Raw genomic sequence first — 18,970 nt, forward strand, 5'->3', positions numbered from 1 at the left:
TTTCTTTCTTTCTTTCTTTCTTTCTTTCTTTCTTTCTTTCTTTCTTTCTTTCTTTCTTTCTTTCTCTCTCTCTCTCTCTCTCTCTCTCTCTCTCTCTCTCTCTCTCCATATGTCCTTGGGTGAGGATTAAAAAATAAAATAAAATATAAAACAAACAAACAAAAAACCTCCCACACAGGTTTCAAGTGTACAAGTCAATCAAACATCATGTGCATACTGCATTGTGTGCTTATTGCCCAAAGTAAAGTATCTTTCCTTCTTCATTTATCCTCCCTTTGCCCACTTCCACCTCTCCCACCCCACTTTCTGTCTGGCTATCACCATACTCTTGTACATATCTATATTGTGTATGTACATATTTTTTGCTTTATCCCTTCACCTTTTTTAACCCAGTCCCTCAACCCCCTACCCTCTGACAGCTGTCAGTCTGCTTTCTGTATGTATGGGCTGTTTCTATTTGGTTTGCTAATTTATTTTGTTCATTTGATTCCACATATAAGTAAGATCATACAACATTTGTCTTTCTCTAACTGGCTTTTTTCACTTAGCATAATAATCTCTAGGTCCATTCATGCTTTTGCAAAAGGTAAAATATCCTTCTTTTTTACAGCCAAGTAGTATTCATTGTGTAAATGTACCACAGCTTTGTATCCACTTATCTACTGATGGGCACTTTGACTGTTTCCACATCTTGGCTATTGTAAAAAAACGCTGCTCTGGGGAATTAAAAATGGCGGCAGAGTAATGAAAGCTACACTGATACTCTCCCAGGACCAAACTGGAAATACAACTAAAATACAGAAAAACCGCCCTAAAATATCAACTGAGGACTAGCTGGAGAGAATCCTGATAACCAAGGACAGAAAGTGGAGACTGCATAGAGACTGGTAGGAAGTGTGGAGGTGCAGAAGGGCTGGCCAGGCTCCCACAGACAGCAGCTGAATGTCTGGAGGGATATCTCAGCTGAAGGGGGTTCACCTGAGAACACTGAAGTCTAAACCCCAAGCTTGGCTCCCCAATCCAGATCACCAGAACTGAGAAAGGTGCCCACATAGCACCTGGCTGTGAAAAGCAGCAGGATTGCTGTCTGCTAGCCAGAGACAGTGGAAAAGGCAGGGACCCTCTTAAAGGGCCAACCCACAAAATTTTGTGTGCAGCTACTCACCTTGGGCTCTGGCAGAGGGAAGGAAGAATGGACTGGAGCTGTGTGAGCAGAGTCCAGAGTTGGGGGTCTGGGATTGGCGCTCAGAGGGCAGCCACCCGGTTTCCTGTGCTGAGTCATTCCCTCAGGCTGCAAAAAACATCTTTCTCCTATGGGTCTTTGCTGTCCAGGTGGTTTTTGCTTAGGGGAAAGGCAGTTATCACTCCCTGTCGGAAGAACTCTCACCCCACCATCTGGTCTAGCCTAAGGCTGATCAAAGCTGATAACAATCAGACTACAGGACTGCAGGCAGATGTGGGTCTCTGGAAGCTTTGAGTCTTTGCGTGATTTCCTTCTAGGCCTGGGGCTAGGAAATGCAGACCCTGTTCCACATCTTGGTCCCCTCCAAAGTCATCCAGCCCGGAAATGTCTTTCCTACTCAGCCTCAGGCTCCCTTCCTTGTCCAGGGAGGGACTAGCAGATCTCTAAAAGAATGTTCCTGGAGATAAAAAATGGTGGCAGAGTAAGTGAATGCTGCATGGACATGTTCCCAGGGCCGAACTGGAATTACAACTAAAATACAGAAAAACTGCCTGAGTAATCAATGGAAGACTCACTGAAGAGAACCCTGATACCTGAGGACTGAAAGTGGAGACTGCATAGAGACTGGTGGGAGGGGTGGAGGTGTGAAAGGGCTGGCCAGGCTCCCACACACAGCAACTAAAGTTCTGGAAAGTTATCTTAGCTGTGGAGGGTTGCCACTGAGAACTCTGGGGTCTAATCCCCAAGATGGGCCCCCCAGCAGAGAGCACCAGAACTGAAAAGGGTACCCGCATAGCTATGGCTGTGAAAAGCAGCAGAGTTGCTGTTGGCCAGGGAGAGACGGCTGAAAATTCAGGCACCCTATTAAAGGGGCAAGGCACAAAATTCCCTGTGGAGCCACCCACCTTGTGCTCCAGAAAAGGGAGAGCAGAGTGGACTAGAGCTGTGCGAGCAGAAGCCAGGATAGGGGTCTCTGGGGTTAGAGCTCTGAAGGCAGACACCCAGGTTTCCTTTGCTGAGTCATTCCCTAATACAGTGGAGGACAATCATTCCCACACAGACATTTGCTATACAGGAGGCCTTTCCTGAGGGGAAGACAGGTGACCCACCCTATTGGAAAACACCTTGCCCCACAGTGCTGAGTTCTTGAGGCCACTTGAGGGACTGAAAATAATAATTAGCCTCCAGACAGAAGCAACTGCCCCCACCCTGTTGAAAAACTCTTGCCACATGTGAGGACAATTGCCAGAGGGCAATTCAAGTTGTAATTCTATCAATCTGTAGGCAGAGGTGATCTCTAGAGGCTTTGAGTCTTTGCCTTATCTAATTAGTCAGACAGCATTTTACACTGTCCTGCACTAGAGATTGAGAGGCATAGCAGATCTACCTAATACATAGCCACAAACCCAAACAGGCAGCCAAAATGAGGAGAAAAAGAAACAACCCCCAAATGAAAGACCAAGAGAATTCTCCAGAAGAAGGATAAATGAAATGGAGATAAGAAATTTATCTGATACGGAGTTCATAGTAATGATGGTAAAGATGCTCAACAGCATAAAAAAAGATATAGTAACTATGAAAACAGAAATAATGACGTAGTACAAATAAAGAACACACTGGAAGGAATACACAGCAGATTAGGGGAAGCTAAGGATCAAATCAGTGAATTAGAAAACAGGGTTGAAAAAATCATTCAGAGAACCAAAAAGAAAAAACAATTAAAAAACAGGAGGACAGCTTAAGGGAGCTGTGGGCTAATGTGAAACATAACAATATTCAAATAGCAGGTATGCCAAAAGAGGCAGAAAGGGAGAAAAGTATAGAGAACGTGTTTGAAGAAATAATGGCAGAAAACTTCCCTAACCTGGTAAAGGAATAAGTTCAAGGGAGAAAATAGAGAACGTGTTTGAAGAAATAATGGCAGAAAACTTCCCTAACCTGGTAAAGGAATAAGTTCAGGAGGCACAGAGAACCCCAAGCAAGAAGAACCCAAACAGGCCCACGCCCAGACACTTATATTGCCAAAATTTAAAGGCAAAGATAGAATCTTAAAGGCCGCAAGAGAAAAGCAAACTGTTATCTACAAAGAAGTTCCCATAAGGCTGACACCTGATTTCTCATCAGAAACTCTATATGCCAAAGGGAATGGCATGAAGTTCTCAAGGTAATGGAAAGCAAGGATTTAAAACCAGATTAGTATATCCAGCAAGGCTATCATTCAAAATAGACAGTCAAATAAAGAGCTTCCTAGACAAAAAAAAAAATGCTAAAGGAGTACATCACCACCAATTTAGCATTATAAGAAATGCTAAAGGGACTGCTTTAATGAGAAGAAGAAACAGAGAGAGAAACCTAGGCATACATAATTAAAATGGCAAGAAATAAGTATCTATCAATAATAACCTAAATGTAAATGGATTAAATGCTCCAATCAAAAGGCACAGGGTAGCTGAATGGATACAAAAAAATGACCCAACTATATTCTGTCTACAAAAGACCCACCTCAGAACAAAAGACACACACAGGATGAGAGTGAAGGAATAGAAAAAAATGTTTACATGCAAATGGAAAAGAAAAAAAAAGCTGGCATAGCAATACTCATATCCGACAAAATAGACTTCAAAATGAAGGCCATCACAAGAGACAATAGAAGTCACTATATAATACTAAAGGGATCAATCCAACAAGAGGATATAACACTGGTAAACATATATGCAAACAATATAAGAGCACCTAAATATATAAAAAACTTCTAGAGGACTTTAATGGAGAGATCGACAGCAATACAGTCATAGTAGGGGACTTTAACACCCCGCTGAATTCACTGGATAGATCTTCCAGACAAAAACTTAATAGGGAAACAGTGACTCTAAAGGACACACTGGATCAGATGGATTTAATGGACATTTATAGAACATTTCACCCCACAGCAGCAGAATATACATTCTTCTCAAGTGCACATGGTCATTCACAAAGATAGATCACATGTTAGGACACAAAACAAGTCTCTACAAGTTCAACAAGATTGAAATCATATCAAGCATCTTCTCAGATCACAGTGGAATGAAATTAGAAATCAATTATGTAAAAACTCCCCAAAACATTCAAACACATGGAGGCTAAATAGCATGTTATTAAACAACTAGTGGCCTGGTGCACGAATTCATGTGCTGGTAGGGCCCAGCCGGTCGGGGCCATCGTGGGCGGGCTGGCTGGGGCCGAGGGCCAATTGGGGGCGGGGTTGTCCAGGGCAAGGGTCTGCAGGCAGTTTGCCAGCCGGCCCCACCCCTGATCGGGGTGAGGGTGCCTGCTGGGGGGTGGGGCCAGCCAGGTGTAGGGTCCCGGGCGATTTGCTGTCTTCCCCCACCCCTGATCAGGGTGTGTGTGTGTGGGGGGCTCACTGGGTGGCGGGACCGGCCAGGGCAAGGGGGTACAGGCATTCTGGTCTTTCTGCCATTCAGTCTATTTGCATATTACCCTTTTATTATATGGGATGAATGAGTTGCCAATGAAATCAAGAAACAAACAAAAAACTTCCTAGAAACAAATGAAAATGAACACACAGCAACCCCAAATCATATGTGACACAGCAAAAGCAGTACTGAGAGGGAAGTTCATAGCACTATAGGCATACCTCAAAAAATAAGAAAAATCAATAATAAACTATTTAGTGCTACAACTTAAAGAACTAGAAAGAGAACAGTAACAAAAGCCCAGAGTAAGTAGAAGGAAGGAAATAATAAAGTTTAGAGCAGAAATGAATAACACAGAGACTAAAAAAGATAGAAAAAATCAATGTAACCAAGAGCTGTTTCTTTGAAAGTATAAACAAAATTGATGAACCGTTAGCCAGACTCTTCAAGAAACAAAGAGAGAGGACCCAAATAAATAAAATCAGAAATGAAAGTGGAGAAGTAACCACTGACGCCACAGAAATACAAAGGATTGTAGGAAAATACTATGAACAACTATATGCCAACAACCTGGACAATATGGATGCAATAGACAAATTGCTAGAAAAATACAATCTCCCAAAACGGAATCAGGAAGAATCAGAAAACCTGATTAGACCAATAAAACAGCTAATGAAATAGAAGCAGCATTAAAAAAAAAACTCCCAGCAAACAAAAGCCCAGGTCCAGACAGCTTCACAGGGGAATTTTACCAAACATTCAAGAAGAACTAACACCTATACTCCTCAAACTATTCCAAAAAATCCAAAAGGAAGGAACACTTCCAAACTCTTTTTATGAGGCCAGAATTATCCTAATTCCAAAACCAGATAAAGACACTACAAAGAAATAATTACAGGCCAATATCCCTGATGAACATAGATGCTAAAATCCTTCATCAAAAATATTAGCAAATCGGATCCAGCAATATATTAAAAAGATCATACAGCATGACCAAGTGGGATTTATTCCAGGAATGCAAGGCTGGTACAATATTCGCAAATCAGTAAACTTGATACATCACAAAACAAATTGAAAGACAAAAATCACATGATCATTATCAATAGACGCAGAAAAAGCATTTGACAAAATCCAACACCCATTTTTGATAAACACTCTTAGCAAAGTGAGAATAGAGGAGCATATCTTAACATGATAAAGGCCATATTGACAAACCTATAGCAAGCATCATACTAAATGGGCAAAAACTAAAACCATTTCCCTCAAGAACAGGAATAAGACTGGGATGTCCATCTTCACTACTCTTATTCAACATAATACTGGAAGTACTAGCCACAGTGATCAGATAAGAAGAAATAAAGGGCATCCAAATTGTAAAGGAGAAAGTAAAACACTCATTATTCGCAGATGACATATTATACATAGAAATCCCTGAAGACTCCACCAAAACATTACTAGATTTAATAAATGAATTTGGCAATGTAGCAGGATACAAAATGAACACCCCAAAATCGATGGCTTTTTCATACACCAATAATGAATTTTCAGAAAGAGAAACTAAGCAAGCTATCCCATTACCATTGCAACAAAAAATTAAGATACTTAGGAATAAACTTAACCAAGGTGGCAAAAGACCTATACTCAGAAAAGTATAGACGTTGAAAAAAGAGATAGAAGAAGATATAAACAAGTGGAAGAATATACTGTGTTCATAGATTGGTAGAATCAACATCATTAAAATGTCCATACTACCCCAGGCAATCTATAGATTCAATGCAATCCCTATTAAAATACCAACAGCATATTTCACAGATCTAGAACAAATACTCCAAAAAATTATATGGAACTAAAAAAGACCTCGAATAACTGCAGCAATCTTGTGAAAGAAGAACAAATTTGGAGGAATTACAATACCACATATCAAGTTATAGGATGCATATATTCTTTCAAATGAGTATATCGGGTTTCTTCAGATATATTCCCCAAAGTGGGATCACTGGATAAAAAGGAAGTTCCATTTTTAATATTTTTGAGGAAACTCCATACTGCTTTCCACAGTGGCTGTACCAGTCTGCATTCCCACCAGCAGTGCACCATGAGGGTTTCCTTTTCTGCACATCCTCACCAACACTTCTTTGTTGATTTATTGATGCTAATCATTTTGACAGGCATGAGGTAATATCTCATTGTGGTTTTAATTTGCATCTGTCTGATGATTAGTGATGTTGAGCATCTTTTCATATGATTATTGGCCATCTGAATGTCCTCTTTGGAGAAGTGTCTATTTCTTTGTTCATTTTTTAAAAAATATATTTTATTGATTTTTTACAGAGAGGAAGGGAGAGGGATAGAGAGTTAGAAACATCGATGAGAGAGAAACATCGATCAGCTGCCTCCTGCACACTCCCCAATGGGGATGTGCCCGCAACCAAGGTACATGCCCTTGACCAGAATCGAACCTGGGACCCTTGAGTCCGCAGGCCGATGCTCTATCCACTGAGCCAAACCGGTTAGGGCTCTTTGTTCATTTTTTAATTGTGTTGTTTTTTCTTTTTGGTGTTGAGTTGTATAAGTTTTTTATATATTTTGGAAATTAACCCCCTATCAGATGTATCGACAAATATGTTCTTCCATTTGACTCAGTGCCTTTTCATTTTGTTGATTTTATTTTTTCTGTGCAAAAGGTTTTTAGTTTGTAGTCCTATTTCTTTATTTTTTGCTTTTTTTCTCTTGCCCAAGGAGATATATTGGCAAAAATATTGCTACGAGTAATGCCTGAAATTTTACTGCTTATGTTTTCTTCTAGGATTTTTATGGTTTTATGACTTACATTTAAGTCTTTTATACATTTTGTGTTTATTCTTGTGTATGGTCTAAGTTGGTGGTCTAGTTTCCTTTTTTTGCATGTACCAGTCAAATTTCCCTACTGCCATTTATTGAAGAGACTGTCTTGACTCCACTGTGTGTTCTTTCCTCCTTTGTCAAATATTAATTAACCATAAAGGCATGGGTTTATTTCCTGACTCTGTTCCATTGATCTATATGCCTGTTCTTATGCCAGTACCAGGCTGTTTTTAAAAATATATATATTTTTGTTGATTTTTAGAGAGAGGAAGGGACAGGGAGCAAGAGAGAGTGAAACATTGATTTGGCTGCTTCCCTCATGCCTCACCACCAGGGATCAAGCCTGCAACCAGGGCACATTCCCTGACTGGGAATCGAGCTGACAACTCTTAAGTACTTGAGACAATGCCTAACCACCTGAGCCACACCAGCCAGGGCCAGCCTGTTTTGATTACCATGGCCTTGTAGAACAGTTGGATATCAGGTAATGTGATACCTCCAACTTTGTTCTTCTTTCTCAAAATTGTTGGGGCTATTTGGAGTCTTTGGTGGTTCTGTATAAATTTTTGGAATATTTGATCTAGATCTGTGCAATATGTCATTGGTATTTTAATAGGAATTGCAATGAATCTATAGATTGCTTTGGGCGGTATGGACATTTTTTAAAAATTCTCACCCGAGGATATATTTTTATTTTATTTGTTTTGTTTTGTTAATCCTTACCTGAGGAAATTTTTCCCCATTGTTCTTCAGAGAGAGTGGAACTGAGCTAGGGAAGGAGAGAGAAATAGATAGAGAGAAACAGAGAGAGAGACATTGATTTGAGAGAGACACATTGACTGGTTGCCTCCTGCATGCCCCCTGACCAGAAGTGGGGAGCAAACCCACAACCAAGGTATATGCCCTTGACTGGTAATTGAACCCATGATCCTTCAGTTGATGCTCTAACTACTGAGCAACAACAGCCAGGATCCCTGGAAATTATTTTTTAATATTTCTTTAACAATTTCAGAGAGGAAGGGAAAAGGAAGGAGAGACAGCAATATCAGTGATGAGAAAGAATCATTTACTGGCTGCCTCCTGCACGCCCACCACCAAGGATCAAACCCACAACTGGGCATGTGCCCTGAAAAGGAATCAAACCTCAACCTCCTGGTTCATATGTCTACGCTAACCCACTGAGCCAGGGGGAAGAGTGAGCCTGCAGCGCGTGTTTCTGCCTGTGGGACAGGACACTGAGAGTGTGCATGTTTCTGTTCTCTGCAGCCCCGCCCTCGGAGGTCACCTATGGCTTGGTCGCAGCAGACGTGCTCCACTCCTTGTTGGCAGCCTGCGGAGCACCTTGCGTCCTGAAGGTGCAGAGCCTCTTCGTGTTGGAGGAAAACAGCTACCCGCTGCAACAGGACCTCTCCTTGCTGGACTTCTTGCCTGCCTGGGGAGCATGCTCCTAGCCCTCCCTGAGGCCAGTGGAGACCACGGCACTTCAAGGAGACCACAGAAAAGGATTTGTTTCCAGCCCAATGAATGACAGGGCTTTTGCTTGGGGTTTTTAAATACACAGGTGTGGGCAAAAGTAGGTTTATAGTTGTTCATATGGAAAATAATACAATAATTAATAAATCCTATATAATAAAACTATTTCCTGGGGGGGTCGGGCCTAAGCTGGCAGGTGGACTTCCCCTGAGGGGTCCCAGACTGTGAGAGGATGCAGGTCGGCCTGAGGGACCTCCCCAAGTGCACGAATTTTGTGCACCGGGCATCTAGTAATATAAGAACACACTTTCACATGCAACTGTAACCCTATTTTTGCTCACCCTTGTATTTTATAAAGAGCTAAATAAAGATATTTAATAAAGAGCTAAATATGTAAAATAAAACATTTTTTTCTAAGAAAATTTTTTTGGGATTTTTGTTTTTATGTTTTCCTCTCTTGCTTCTAGGGCAGCAATTTTCAACCTTTTTCATCTCATGGCACACATAAACACTAATTACTAAAATTTTGCTGATCTGACAAAAAATAGGTATAATTTGATTCATTCACACTGGACAACTATTGTGTTGGCTGTTGTCATTTTTATTTGACAGTCTAAGGGAAAAGAGAGCAGTGCCCCTGACTAAATAGTCGGGTGCTGCATGTTTTAAAAATTCTTGCAGCACACTGGGTGAAAATTGCTGTTCTAGAGAAATTATCTAGCAATAACGGCAATGTATTCCTGGGAATTGAAGGTTCACTTTCTACAGTCCTTGCCACAATCTAGGTGCTGAGCTAAGTACTGCGGATGCAGGTTAACACTTCCTCAGGAACTCCTTTCTGCTCTACTCTCAAACTCTAGTTTTCCTTATTCCTCTTTTGTAAACTATCGCCATGAGATGATTTCCTTAATCATAACTACACGTAATAATGGGCTAGTTTGAATAAGCCCATGTTTAGACAAGTTCAAGATGAACATGTCTTTTTATGAAGAATTGAAAATGATGGAGACAAGGTCCTGCTTCATTTTACAGAGGGAGGAAGTGCCACATTGTGAGTTGGGATTTGAGTGCCTTACTGAACTGACTTACCAACAAACATTAGCAACTTACGTTCTCATTGTGTTTGTCAAAGAAGCTCATATAAAATGCTAAAATGAGGAAATGCGGAGTGGCACTTAACTTGTAAATATGGATGGAGTATGTTGTGACTTAATGGATTAATAATATTGCTTGAAAACAACTAAAAACAACTTGATGAAATTAACAAGTTTATTTTACTATGTGTTTTGTTAAATTCCTATAGTTCATTGAAATTATTTTCTCTAATTCAGGTTTTTTCCCTTTTTAAAAAAAAACTTTGATTCTCCCCAAAATAATATGCAACAATGTGTATGGGAGAGTGCAGACAAAAGTCCATTTTTCAGTGGAGAGGGGTCCATGCCTTTCAATAAATCCTCAGAGGCATCTTTGACCAAAAAAAAAAAAAAAGTAGAAACTTTCTGAGTTAATTTGGGGAAAAGACAAAAAGAATAGACCAAAGGATTTCTGAGGTTTTATCTAGCACCTATAAGGTGGGTAGAGAGCTGTCCTGCCCTGGCCGGTTTGACTCAGTGGTGAGTGTCGGCCTGCAGACTGAAGGGTCACGGGTTTGATTCTGATCAAAGGTATGCACCTTGGTTGCAGGCTCAATCCCCAGGCTTGGTTGGAGTACGTAAGGATGTGTCTCTCTCACATCAATGCTTCTTTCTGTCTCTTCCCTTCCCTTCCACTCTGAAAATCAATGGAAAAAATATCCTCCTCTAGTGAGGATCCCCTCCTCCCCCCACCCCCCCAAAAAAGCTGTCCTATTTTTTATCTAGAGATACTAGAATTCAAACAAAATGCTTGGCTCCTCTGGGTAATTCATCTAACAGATGGTTAAACTCGAGCCCGGAGCTGATGTCCTCTAATCCATGCTCTTTCAACCATAACCACAGCAGAAGCAAATGAGTTTTGATGTAGAATCTGTCCAATTGTATAAGCCCACCAAGAGAGCTGTTCTCTTAAGTTTTCCCTTCTCTACTTTGTTCCCCAAGACATGTCCTAATCCCTACATCTACCAAAACGTGAACTCCTGCAGTTGATGGCTCTTCACATGTTATTGGGAAGAAGCCTTTAAACCATTTCAAGTGAGACAAAGAACACCAGAGACTATCATCTAATATTTAATTGGGATCAGCGGAGCTTCAGCTCTTTGCTGTATTCCTTACCTGAGATGAACAAGAGAGTATACTTAACTTATTTCATACATTTTCATAAAACTCAATTGGGTAGCCTAAGAGTGTCTGTGAAGTTCGTGGTGCTACATCTGGCAATTCCATGGGAGGCATTTTAGGTAAACCTCATTCTTCATCTCTTGATAGTTCAGCTGAGAGGGACAGCTCTCCCCTCCTAGAGGCATTCATCTTTCTCCCCACTAGTGAGATCTGCGCTAAATTTCCTTTTGCATCTTGGATTTTTTTGGGGGTGGTTCTGATCTTAAAGTGGGATGACAAAATTGAACACATGATCCCCCTGCAGACATTTGCTGAGAGTATACATGTGTTAGGCACGGGTCCTACTAGAGCAGATAAGAAGGCTGCTTTCAGTGAGTTCATAGACAGGCTGGCAGAGAAACATTTAAACAAAATAATAATAATAATAGTGCTGGGATTCAATCTGTGTGAAAAGGCAAAAGAGGTAGTAGAATAGATTTAGTAGAACTCTTTATTGCAAGTGATAAAAAACCAACTCACACTAGCTTGAGTTACTGTTTCACGTAACTGAGTGTAGTACTAGCTTAAAGCACAGTTGAATCCATTGGCTTAAATTATGTCATCTGGCTACCCCAACCCCTAATTCTTTCCTTCCCTCTATTTCTCCCCCATTTCTTTCCTTGCCCTGTTCTCCCCCCCTCCTATGTTTCCTTTTCCTCCTTTCCTGGCCTTTCTCTCCATCTTTCCCTCTTTTCTCTATCTTTCCTACCTATGCTCATAGATAAAAGATGACTGTAGGAAGGCCCAAACTTTCCTCTGTTCAGAAAGAGAGACTCTTTGCTAGTATCACATAGCAAATTTCATTGGAGGACTCTTATGGCATCTGCTTAGTTTACCTACCCTCCCCCTGTGACCAGGCATGGGTGGGACCCTGGTACTGAAAGGGCTAAAACCATATAGGATGCAAGGAGCCTATCATTGATGAAAGGGGAGCCTGAGCCCGAGCCAGGCACATGTCTGTGGCAATGGAAGATGCAGGAAGGCTTCATAGAGGAAATATTTAACCTGCAATAAAAAATATTGTCACCACAAAAGCAGAGTGATCATCATACTATAGCGTAGCATATCTGGGAAAATGGAATATCTCAAATAGGGCTTGCTAGGGTTGCTGCAAGAGGAATGCACGAGGCCAAAGGGGTAAAGAATTATGAATTTACTAGGTCATCTGGGAAATCAGATGGGCTGAGCTCCAAAATGGTGCCAGGACCCAGGGACAGGGCGTCAGAGATTTTAAAGGACTCTAGGCGGGCTTTTTCTGGATGGAGAATTCTCTAGGTGAGTCCTGAGGGGAAAGATAATGGTCTTAGCAAGTGGAATGTGGTCTAAGCAAAAGGGAATGTCGGTTGTGAAGTGGTCTAAAGGTCATTTCCCAGGGGAGGGAGTATCCATTCAATTATTTGATCAGACTTAACATTCCAGCTTTTTTGTTTTATGGAATAGTGACAAAGGCCATATCTTCCATAGTTACTTCCCGAGGGGGGTGTCGTGATCATAGGGGGATGGACTTTGATTGTAGTGGGCTGGAACACTGTATAGATTCCTCCTGGTTGGAGCGAGGGGTCACAGCAGCATGATTTGCCCAAGAGACTGGTTGGTGAAGGCTTGAAAGTGGTCCTGTTGAGTGACTTGGGAGGTAAAAGCTGGTCCTGAGGCTGCCACAGTGTCACTTGTCTTGTTTTGCTGCTTTTCTGGGCCTGGGGCTGAAATACAACTGAGGCCTAGATGTTATCTTTAGGGAGGAAAAGGTCAGGGGTCTGAGCAGCCTAACCTGGTGGAGATAATCTGTTTTATAAATTTTAGTATTACTGGGGCAAAGGCTAGAACAATAAGAATTATGACAAATGGTCTGGTGAAAGGAAAGAGACATGAGTTTGAAGGGTTGTAGTCTAATATACCAAAATGAGGCTTATTCTCTTAGTTTCATTTGTCCTTGTCTTAGGAAGATGGGGTTTACTAGATGGCTGCAAACTGCTGTTTTACTATCTCAGTTTCCCTATTCTGCTTGTCCTGGCTTACTGGCCTGTGTCATTTATATAACTTCCTTTTAACATTTCTCCCTATAGACCCATAACTTTCACAAACCTTCTTACAACTTTCACAAACATTCTTACAACTTTAACTCACTTTCTTTTTCCTTCAAAATGCATGTCCATGCCTCATGCCTTCTATTATCAACTCTTAGAAACCTTAATTTTCCAATGATAACCAAAAAATAAACAGCCAGCATTTCTTAGATTGACATTTATGAACACTCTCACTTGCAAGAAACATACCTTAAACAAAGCAAAATAACCAAGTACAAGACATTACATTAACAGTTCCAAATCTATGTTATAGATTTTCTGTAACAAAAGCTAAAATCAGGTGAACTTAAAATTTGTTGAAATATTTAGATGTTTATCATTTAACCCAGCAATGCTCCAAAGCTTTTAAGTTGCCAAAGAAGACTTTGGAAAATTATGTATAGGCATATGAGGCTGGAGAAAAGGCAGAGGGGTTACGGGGAGCAGGCCCTACAGCCTGTTCTAGGACTGGTTTCCAGGCCTCCAGCTACTTGGATTTAAAACTGCCACGTTTTCCTTAGTGATAACAGCTAAGGTTTGGGTGATAATGAGTTCAGCTTCTGATAGTAGCAGAACTGTTAAGAAAGTGCAGTTTTGCAGTAAAGAAAGTTGTTCTTTTGGAAGTAGGGGAGGCGTGAAAAGGCGCTGAGGTGAGAGGAGTTTTTAGAGCATTAAGGGGGTGAGAATGCTGGCTTTGGGATCTAAAGGCTCAGTGAGGGGTCCTTTCCTTGAGTCATAGAGGGGCTTTGCGAGAAGACTAAAGTTGGGGACCCAGAGGCCAAAGTATACAGTGAGTCTGAGAAAGGAGAGTATTTGTTATTTAGAGGAGGGGACAGTCATGGAGGAGATAAGACATTTATAGTCTAAGGAATGACTTGGTTCTGTGGGGTGAGAGTGAAACCGAGGTAGGTGACTGTGGTTCGGGACAACTGGGCGTTATGAGGGGATGTGCAGTAGTCCTGGTCAGGCACTGAGGTAGAACGAGAAAAGAGTGGATAAAGGGGGCGTCTAGTGAGATGCAGTGTAGAGGTGAGGTGGCTAATGGCTGTGAGACTAGTCCATCAACCCCCATAATAGAGACTGAGGAGGAGACAAGGGTTCCAGAGAATTCAGGGAGGGCAGAGTAAGTGGCCCCAGTGTCAATTGAAAAGGAGATCGGCTTGCCTGCCACAATCGTTCCCCGAGGCTCTGTCCTGGTGGTGTACGTCTGTGGGACACTGTCAGGGCCTGGGAAGCTTCTTCAGTGGCCAGTCCCAGGAGGTCTGGGAGCTACAAACTGGATCCAGAGGGCGGCCGTGCTGGACTGGCTGAGGTCTGACCCAGAAGGGCCAGACTACAGTCTGATTTCCAGTGGCCTTTCCCTCCTACACCTTGGGCAGGGCCCAGGTGGGGGTCTTGGGTTTGGGAAGAACTTGGCCCAGTGTCCTTGCTTGTTGCATTTGAAGCATGGGCCCAGAGGAGGCTTAGGCCCTGACTTGCCCTTAGTTAGAGGACCGGCACTTCAATTGGGGTTCGTGAGAGCGGGTGGCTAGGAGCAGAAAGGCCACCTGGGCCTCAGCCTTGGCCTGATCTTGCCTTTGTTTTTGGACTTTGATCTCCACGTCTCTATTATTAAAGACCTTAAAGGCCAGGTTAACAAGGGATTTTTGAGGGGTTTGTGGACCTGTGTCTATTTTTTGAAGTTTATGGTGTATGTTGGGGGCTGACTGGAATATGAAATGGGTTTTCAGAAGAAGGGTTATCTCTGGGGATATTGGGTTCTTTTTGAGTCCAACAATGAGGCAGGTGATTATATGGCTACGGAGCTGGTGCCCTGGAGAATTAACCTGATAGTCCCATCTCAGGCCAGTTTGGGGGACCATGTCAGTGCCAATTGAGTTGGCCCTCACGTCCTGTCTATGGAGGGCATCGGCATGGTACTGAGCTGCTATCCAGATGTGCTCCTTCTCCTCTAGGGTTAGAAAGAAGGACAGGAGGATATAGATGTCATGCCAGATCAGGTCATAGGACTGGGTCAGGTATTCAAATTCCTTAGTAAAGGTGGTGGGGTTGGTGGGAAAAGACCGGAGACACTTCTCAATCTGTGAGGTCGGACATGAAAAATGGGATGTGTACTTGGACAATACCCTTGGTCCTGGCCACTTCTTGGAGGGGAAGGATGGGGGCTGGAGGCTGGGCTATCTGGGAACAAGTAAGAGGGAATCTTGGTAAGGAGATTGAGGGGGTGGACAAAGAGGTGGATACTGAAGATGGGGGGGGAGGGGAGAGACAGTCAGAGGAGGGAAATAAGGAGGTGGGTTCCGGGGACCCAGAGGGGAACGGAGAATCGAGTGATAGGAAGGGTCGAAGAGAGGGTCTGGGGACCTGATGGCTTGGGAAAGGACAGATCAGAAGCCTCGGGTGGAAAGGTTCAGGGTTGGCAGAAGGGGCTTTGAGTGGAGAAGTAGGATTTGACAAGTAGAGCAAGTTTGGCAGAGAGAAGGATAATTGCAGAGTGTAAAGAAGGCCTGGATGTAGGGGATCTTTGACCACTTCCCATTGTGGTGACAGAAATTGTCTAAGCGCCAGAGAGTGTTAAAATCTCGGGCCAGTGTGACTAATTTATATTGTGGATAGGGTGCTTTGGCTGGACCTCTGTGGAAAGGCTGAGTGTGTGAAGATTTTGGAGGAGACATCCCAGAGGAGTGGTTTTTGGGGGGTGGGAACGGAAAAAAATTCTCCGTGGTGTAAATTGGGAAGAGGAGGTAAGCAACAAAGGAAGACCTGGGGAGCAAGATAGAGGGAGGGCGTCCCCACCATCTAGTCGGTCTCTGGAGAGAGGAGGGCAGCCTAACCCACGTGGCAGGCATCCCCTGCGACATGGAAGACTGTGAGACCTGGTCCCAGGGCTACAGCCAGACTGGAGAGGATTTCTGGCCGAGTGCTAGGTCCTTTGTCTGAGATCAGGGTTGGGGGGAGGGGAGCCGGTGTTGAGTGCAGGTCAGCGATGGGAAGGAGAGGTCCCCGATCTGGCATCCTCCTTGGCTGGTTCGGGAGGGCCCGTAAGGGAGGGAGGCCTAATCAAGGCCGGCAATCATGTCACCCGAGTAGGATTCGGGGGGAGTAAGCCCATTTGAGCTGCTGCTGCCTCCTGCTCTCCGAGTAGTAAACTAGGGGTGACTGAAGCCGGGGCAATGGCTCCCCATCCCGTGGAACCCTCCCGGGTTTCAGCACCAAATGTTAGGGTCGCTGCAGGAGGAATGCATGAGGCCAAAAGGGGTAAAGAATTATGAATTTATTAGGTCATCTGGGAAACCAGATGGGCTGAGCCCCCAAATGGCGCCAGCACCCAGGGACAGGGAGTCTGAGATTTTAAAGGACTCTAGGCTGGCTTTTTCTGGGTGGAGAATTCTCTAGGTGAGTCCTGAGGGGAAAGATAATGGTCTTAGCAAGTGGAATGTGGTCTTAGCAAGTGGAATGTTTGAAGCAAGAGGGAATGTCGGTTGTGAAGGGGTCTAAAGGTCAGTTCCCAAGGGAGGGGGTATTGATTTAATTATTTGATCAGACCTAACAGGGCTGAAAAAAATGAATAACCCTCCCCCACAAATGATCAGGGGAGACATAAGACACTGCAACAAAGACAATACATTTCTGAAGAAACCTTAACTCCCAAAGCAATGGAGGTTTTATTACAGGTTCAATTTAGTGTGTGAAAACACACTGATTTGTGCAAAGCATTGAATGACAGTTTTTAGCCATGCCAATTCCTCAGCCATAAACGGAACGCTGCTGCTGGGATCCCCAGCAGGGTCTACCAGATTCTGAATAGCATCACCACTGCAGTGCAGGCTCTGAAATAAGGGCTGCTATTAACGTGATCTGGAAATTGAATCTATAGACATCAGTGATATGTTTACATTACACGTCCTATTCTAATATTCACATCCATGGGGTTTGAAGCCAATCAGAAGAGGGCTTTTATTCCGTATGCTGTCCTGTAAGAGTGGATAAACAGTCCTACAAACTTGGGATAGGATGGCCTTTTCACAGTGCTTCTAACTTGTCACCATCCCCAGAACTCTCCTCCATGCTGTGATCCAAGCCCTCGGCTGTTTAGGACTAGTCTTGCATTACTGTAGGCAAAATTGATTCTTCAAAGAGAGTAGGATGCCTGGCTTACACTGGGCCAATCAGACTTTTTCTTCCTGGAACTAAAAAAATTAAGATTTATATACAGTGGAACACACATATCTTAAGTGTACAATTTACTGAGTTTTGGCAAATGTATATACATTTACTAGTATGTAACCACTATCCCAATCAAGATTGGAACATTTTCATCATTTGAAAAATTTCCCTTATCTGCACTTCCAGTTAATTCCCACCATGTTAGGCAGCCACTGTTCTGATTTATATCATCATAGATTAGTTTTAATTGTCCATGAACTTGATATAAATGAAATTATACAGGTTCTATTTCTTACTTGCTGTTTTCACATAACGTTTTTGAAATTCATCCAAAAATTTTATGTGACTCAGTAGTTCATTTTTTCTATTGCTGGTTAATATATCAGTGTATGAATATATTACATTATCTGTTTTCCTATTGAAGGTCATTTAGCTTGTTTCCAGTTTTTGGCTATTATGAACACCTACTTTCCAAGTCTCATAGACATATGTTTTCATTTTGGAGGGCAAATACCTAGGATTGAGATTGCTGGTTGCTAAGGTAGGTGCAGATTTAACTTTAAAGGAAAATGGCAAACAGTGCTCCAAACTTGCACAGTTTCACACGCTCACATGTGTGAGGTGGCAGGTGTTCCACACCCTGGCCAGCATTTGGAGGTGCCGTTGCTTCGCTGTAGCCATCGTCCTGGGTGTGACGTGGTTTTAGCTTGCGTTTCCCTGACAACGAATGACTTTGAGCCCTTCATGTGCTTATTCAGCAGCTGCACATCCTCACCTGGGAAGTGCCCGCCAGTCATTCGCACATTTATTTTATTAGGTTGTTTGTCTTTTTTTTACTGGTCAGAACTATGTTCTAGTTAAAGTCAGATGTGTGTACCAATAATATTTTTGAATTGTCTGTTCAGCATTAGAAATACTTTGAGAAAAAAAGAAATATGTAATTGTAACATAAAGTCTTAAATAAATTAAAATGTGACTATTTTGAATGACTAGAATATGTACCCAGAAAAATAATCCCAGGAAACCAACCAAAAATATATTGGTAATACATTAATCACATATAACATAAATTAATGACAAATTTACAAATTTAAAATTAGTAATATGACAATATTACTATACTAGAGGCCCGGTGCACAAAAATTTGTGCACTCGGGTGGCGGGGGGTGGTCCCTCAGCCCGGCCTGCGCCCATTTGCAGTCCAGGACCACTTGGGGGATGTCCACCTGTTGACTTAGGCCCACTCCCTGGGGGATCAGGCCTAAGCTTACAGTCAGACATCCTTCTGGCAGCCAGGGAGCCCTCGGGGGATGTCCAACTAAAGGCTTAGGCCCCCAAGGGATCAGGTCTAAACCATTAGCTGGACATTCTTAGTGCTGCCACGGAGGTGGGAGAGGCTCCTGCCACCACCTCTGTGCTGGCCAGCCATGAGCCAGCTTCTGGCTGAGTGGCACTCCCCATATGGAAGTGCACTGACCACCAGGGGGCAGCTCCTGCATTGAGCGTCTGCCCCCTGGTGGCCAGTGCGCATCA

The 18,970-nt window shown here is 42.8% G+C and overlaps 1 protein-coding gene across 7 annotated transcripts in view; it reads left to right on the plus strand.

Moving 5' to 3' along the window:
* Window positions 1-9,074, plus strand: part of FAM35A (family with sequence similarity 35, member A) — a 92,831-nt gene extending 83,757 nt beyond the window's left edge. For 6 of the 7 annotated variants that reach the window (XM_014543645.1, XM_014543644.1, XM_014543646.1 and 3 more), the window contains one exon: window positions 8,707-9,074. In XM_014543645.1, coding sequence (XP_014399131.1) covers window positions 8,707-8,891 — 185 coding nt within the window. In that variant the 3' untranslated portion in view covers window positions 8,892-9,074. Of the gene's footprint in view, window positions 1-1,695; window positions 1,797-8,706 lie in introns of those variants that run through there. The other variant, XM_014543647.1, reaches the window with a different exon arrangement.
* Window positions 9,075-18,970: the final 9,896 nt, after the last annotated feature.

Source organism: Myotis brandtii, unplaced genomic scaffold, assembly GCF_000412655.1.
Source record: "Myotis brandtii unplaced genomic scaffold, ASM41265v1 scaffold33, whole genome shotgun sequence".
NCBI classification, from domain to species: Eukaryota; Metazoa; Chordata; class Mammalia; order Chiroptera; family Vespertilionidae; genus Myotis; species Myotis brandtii.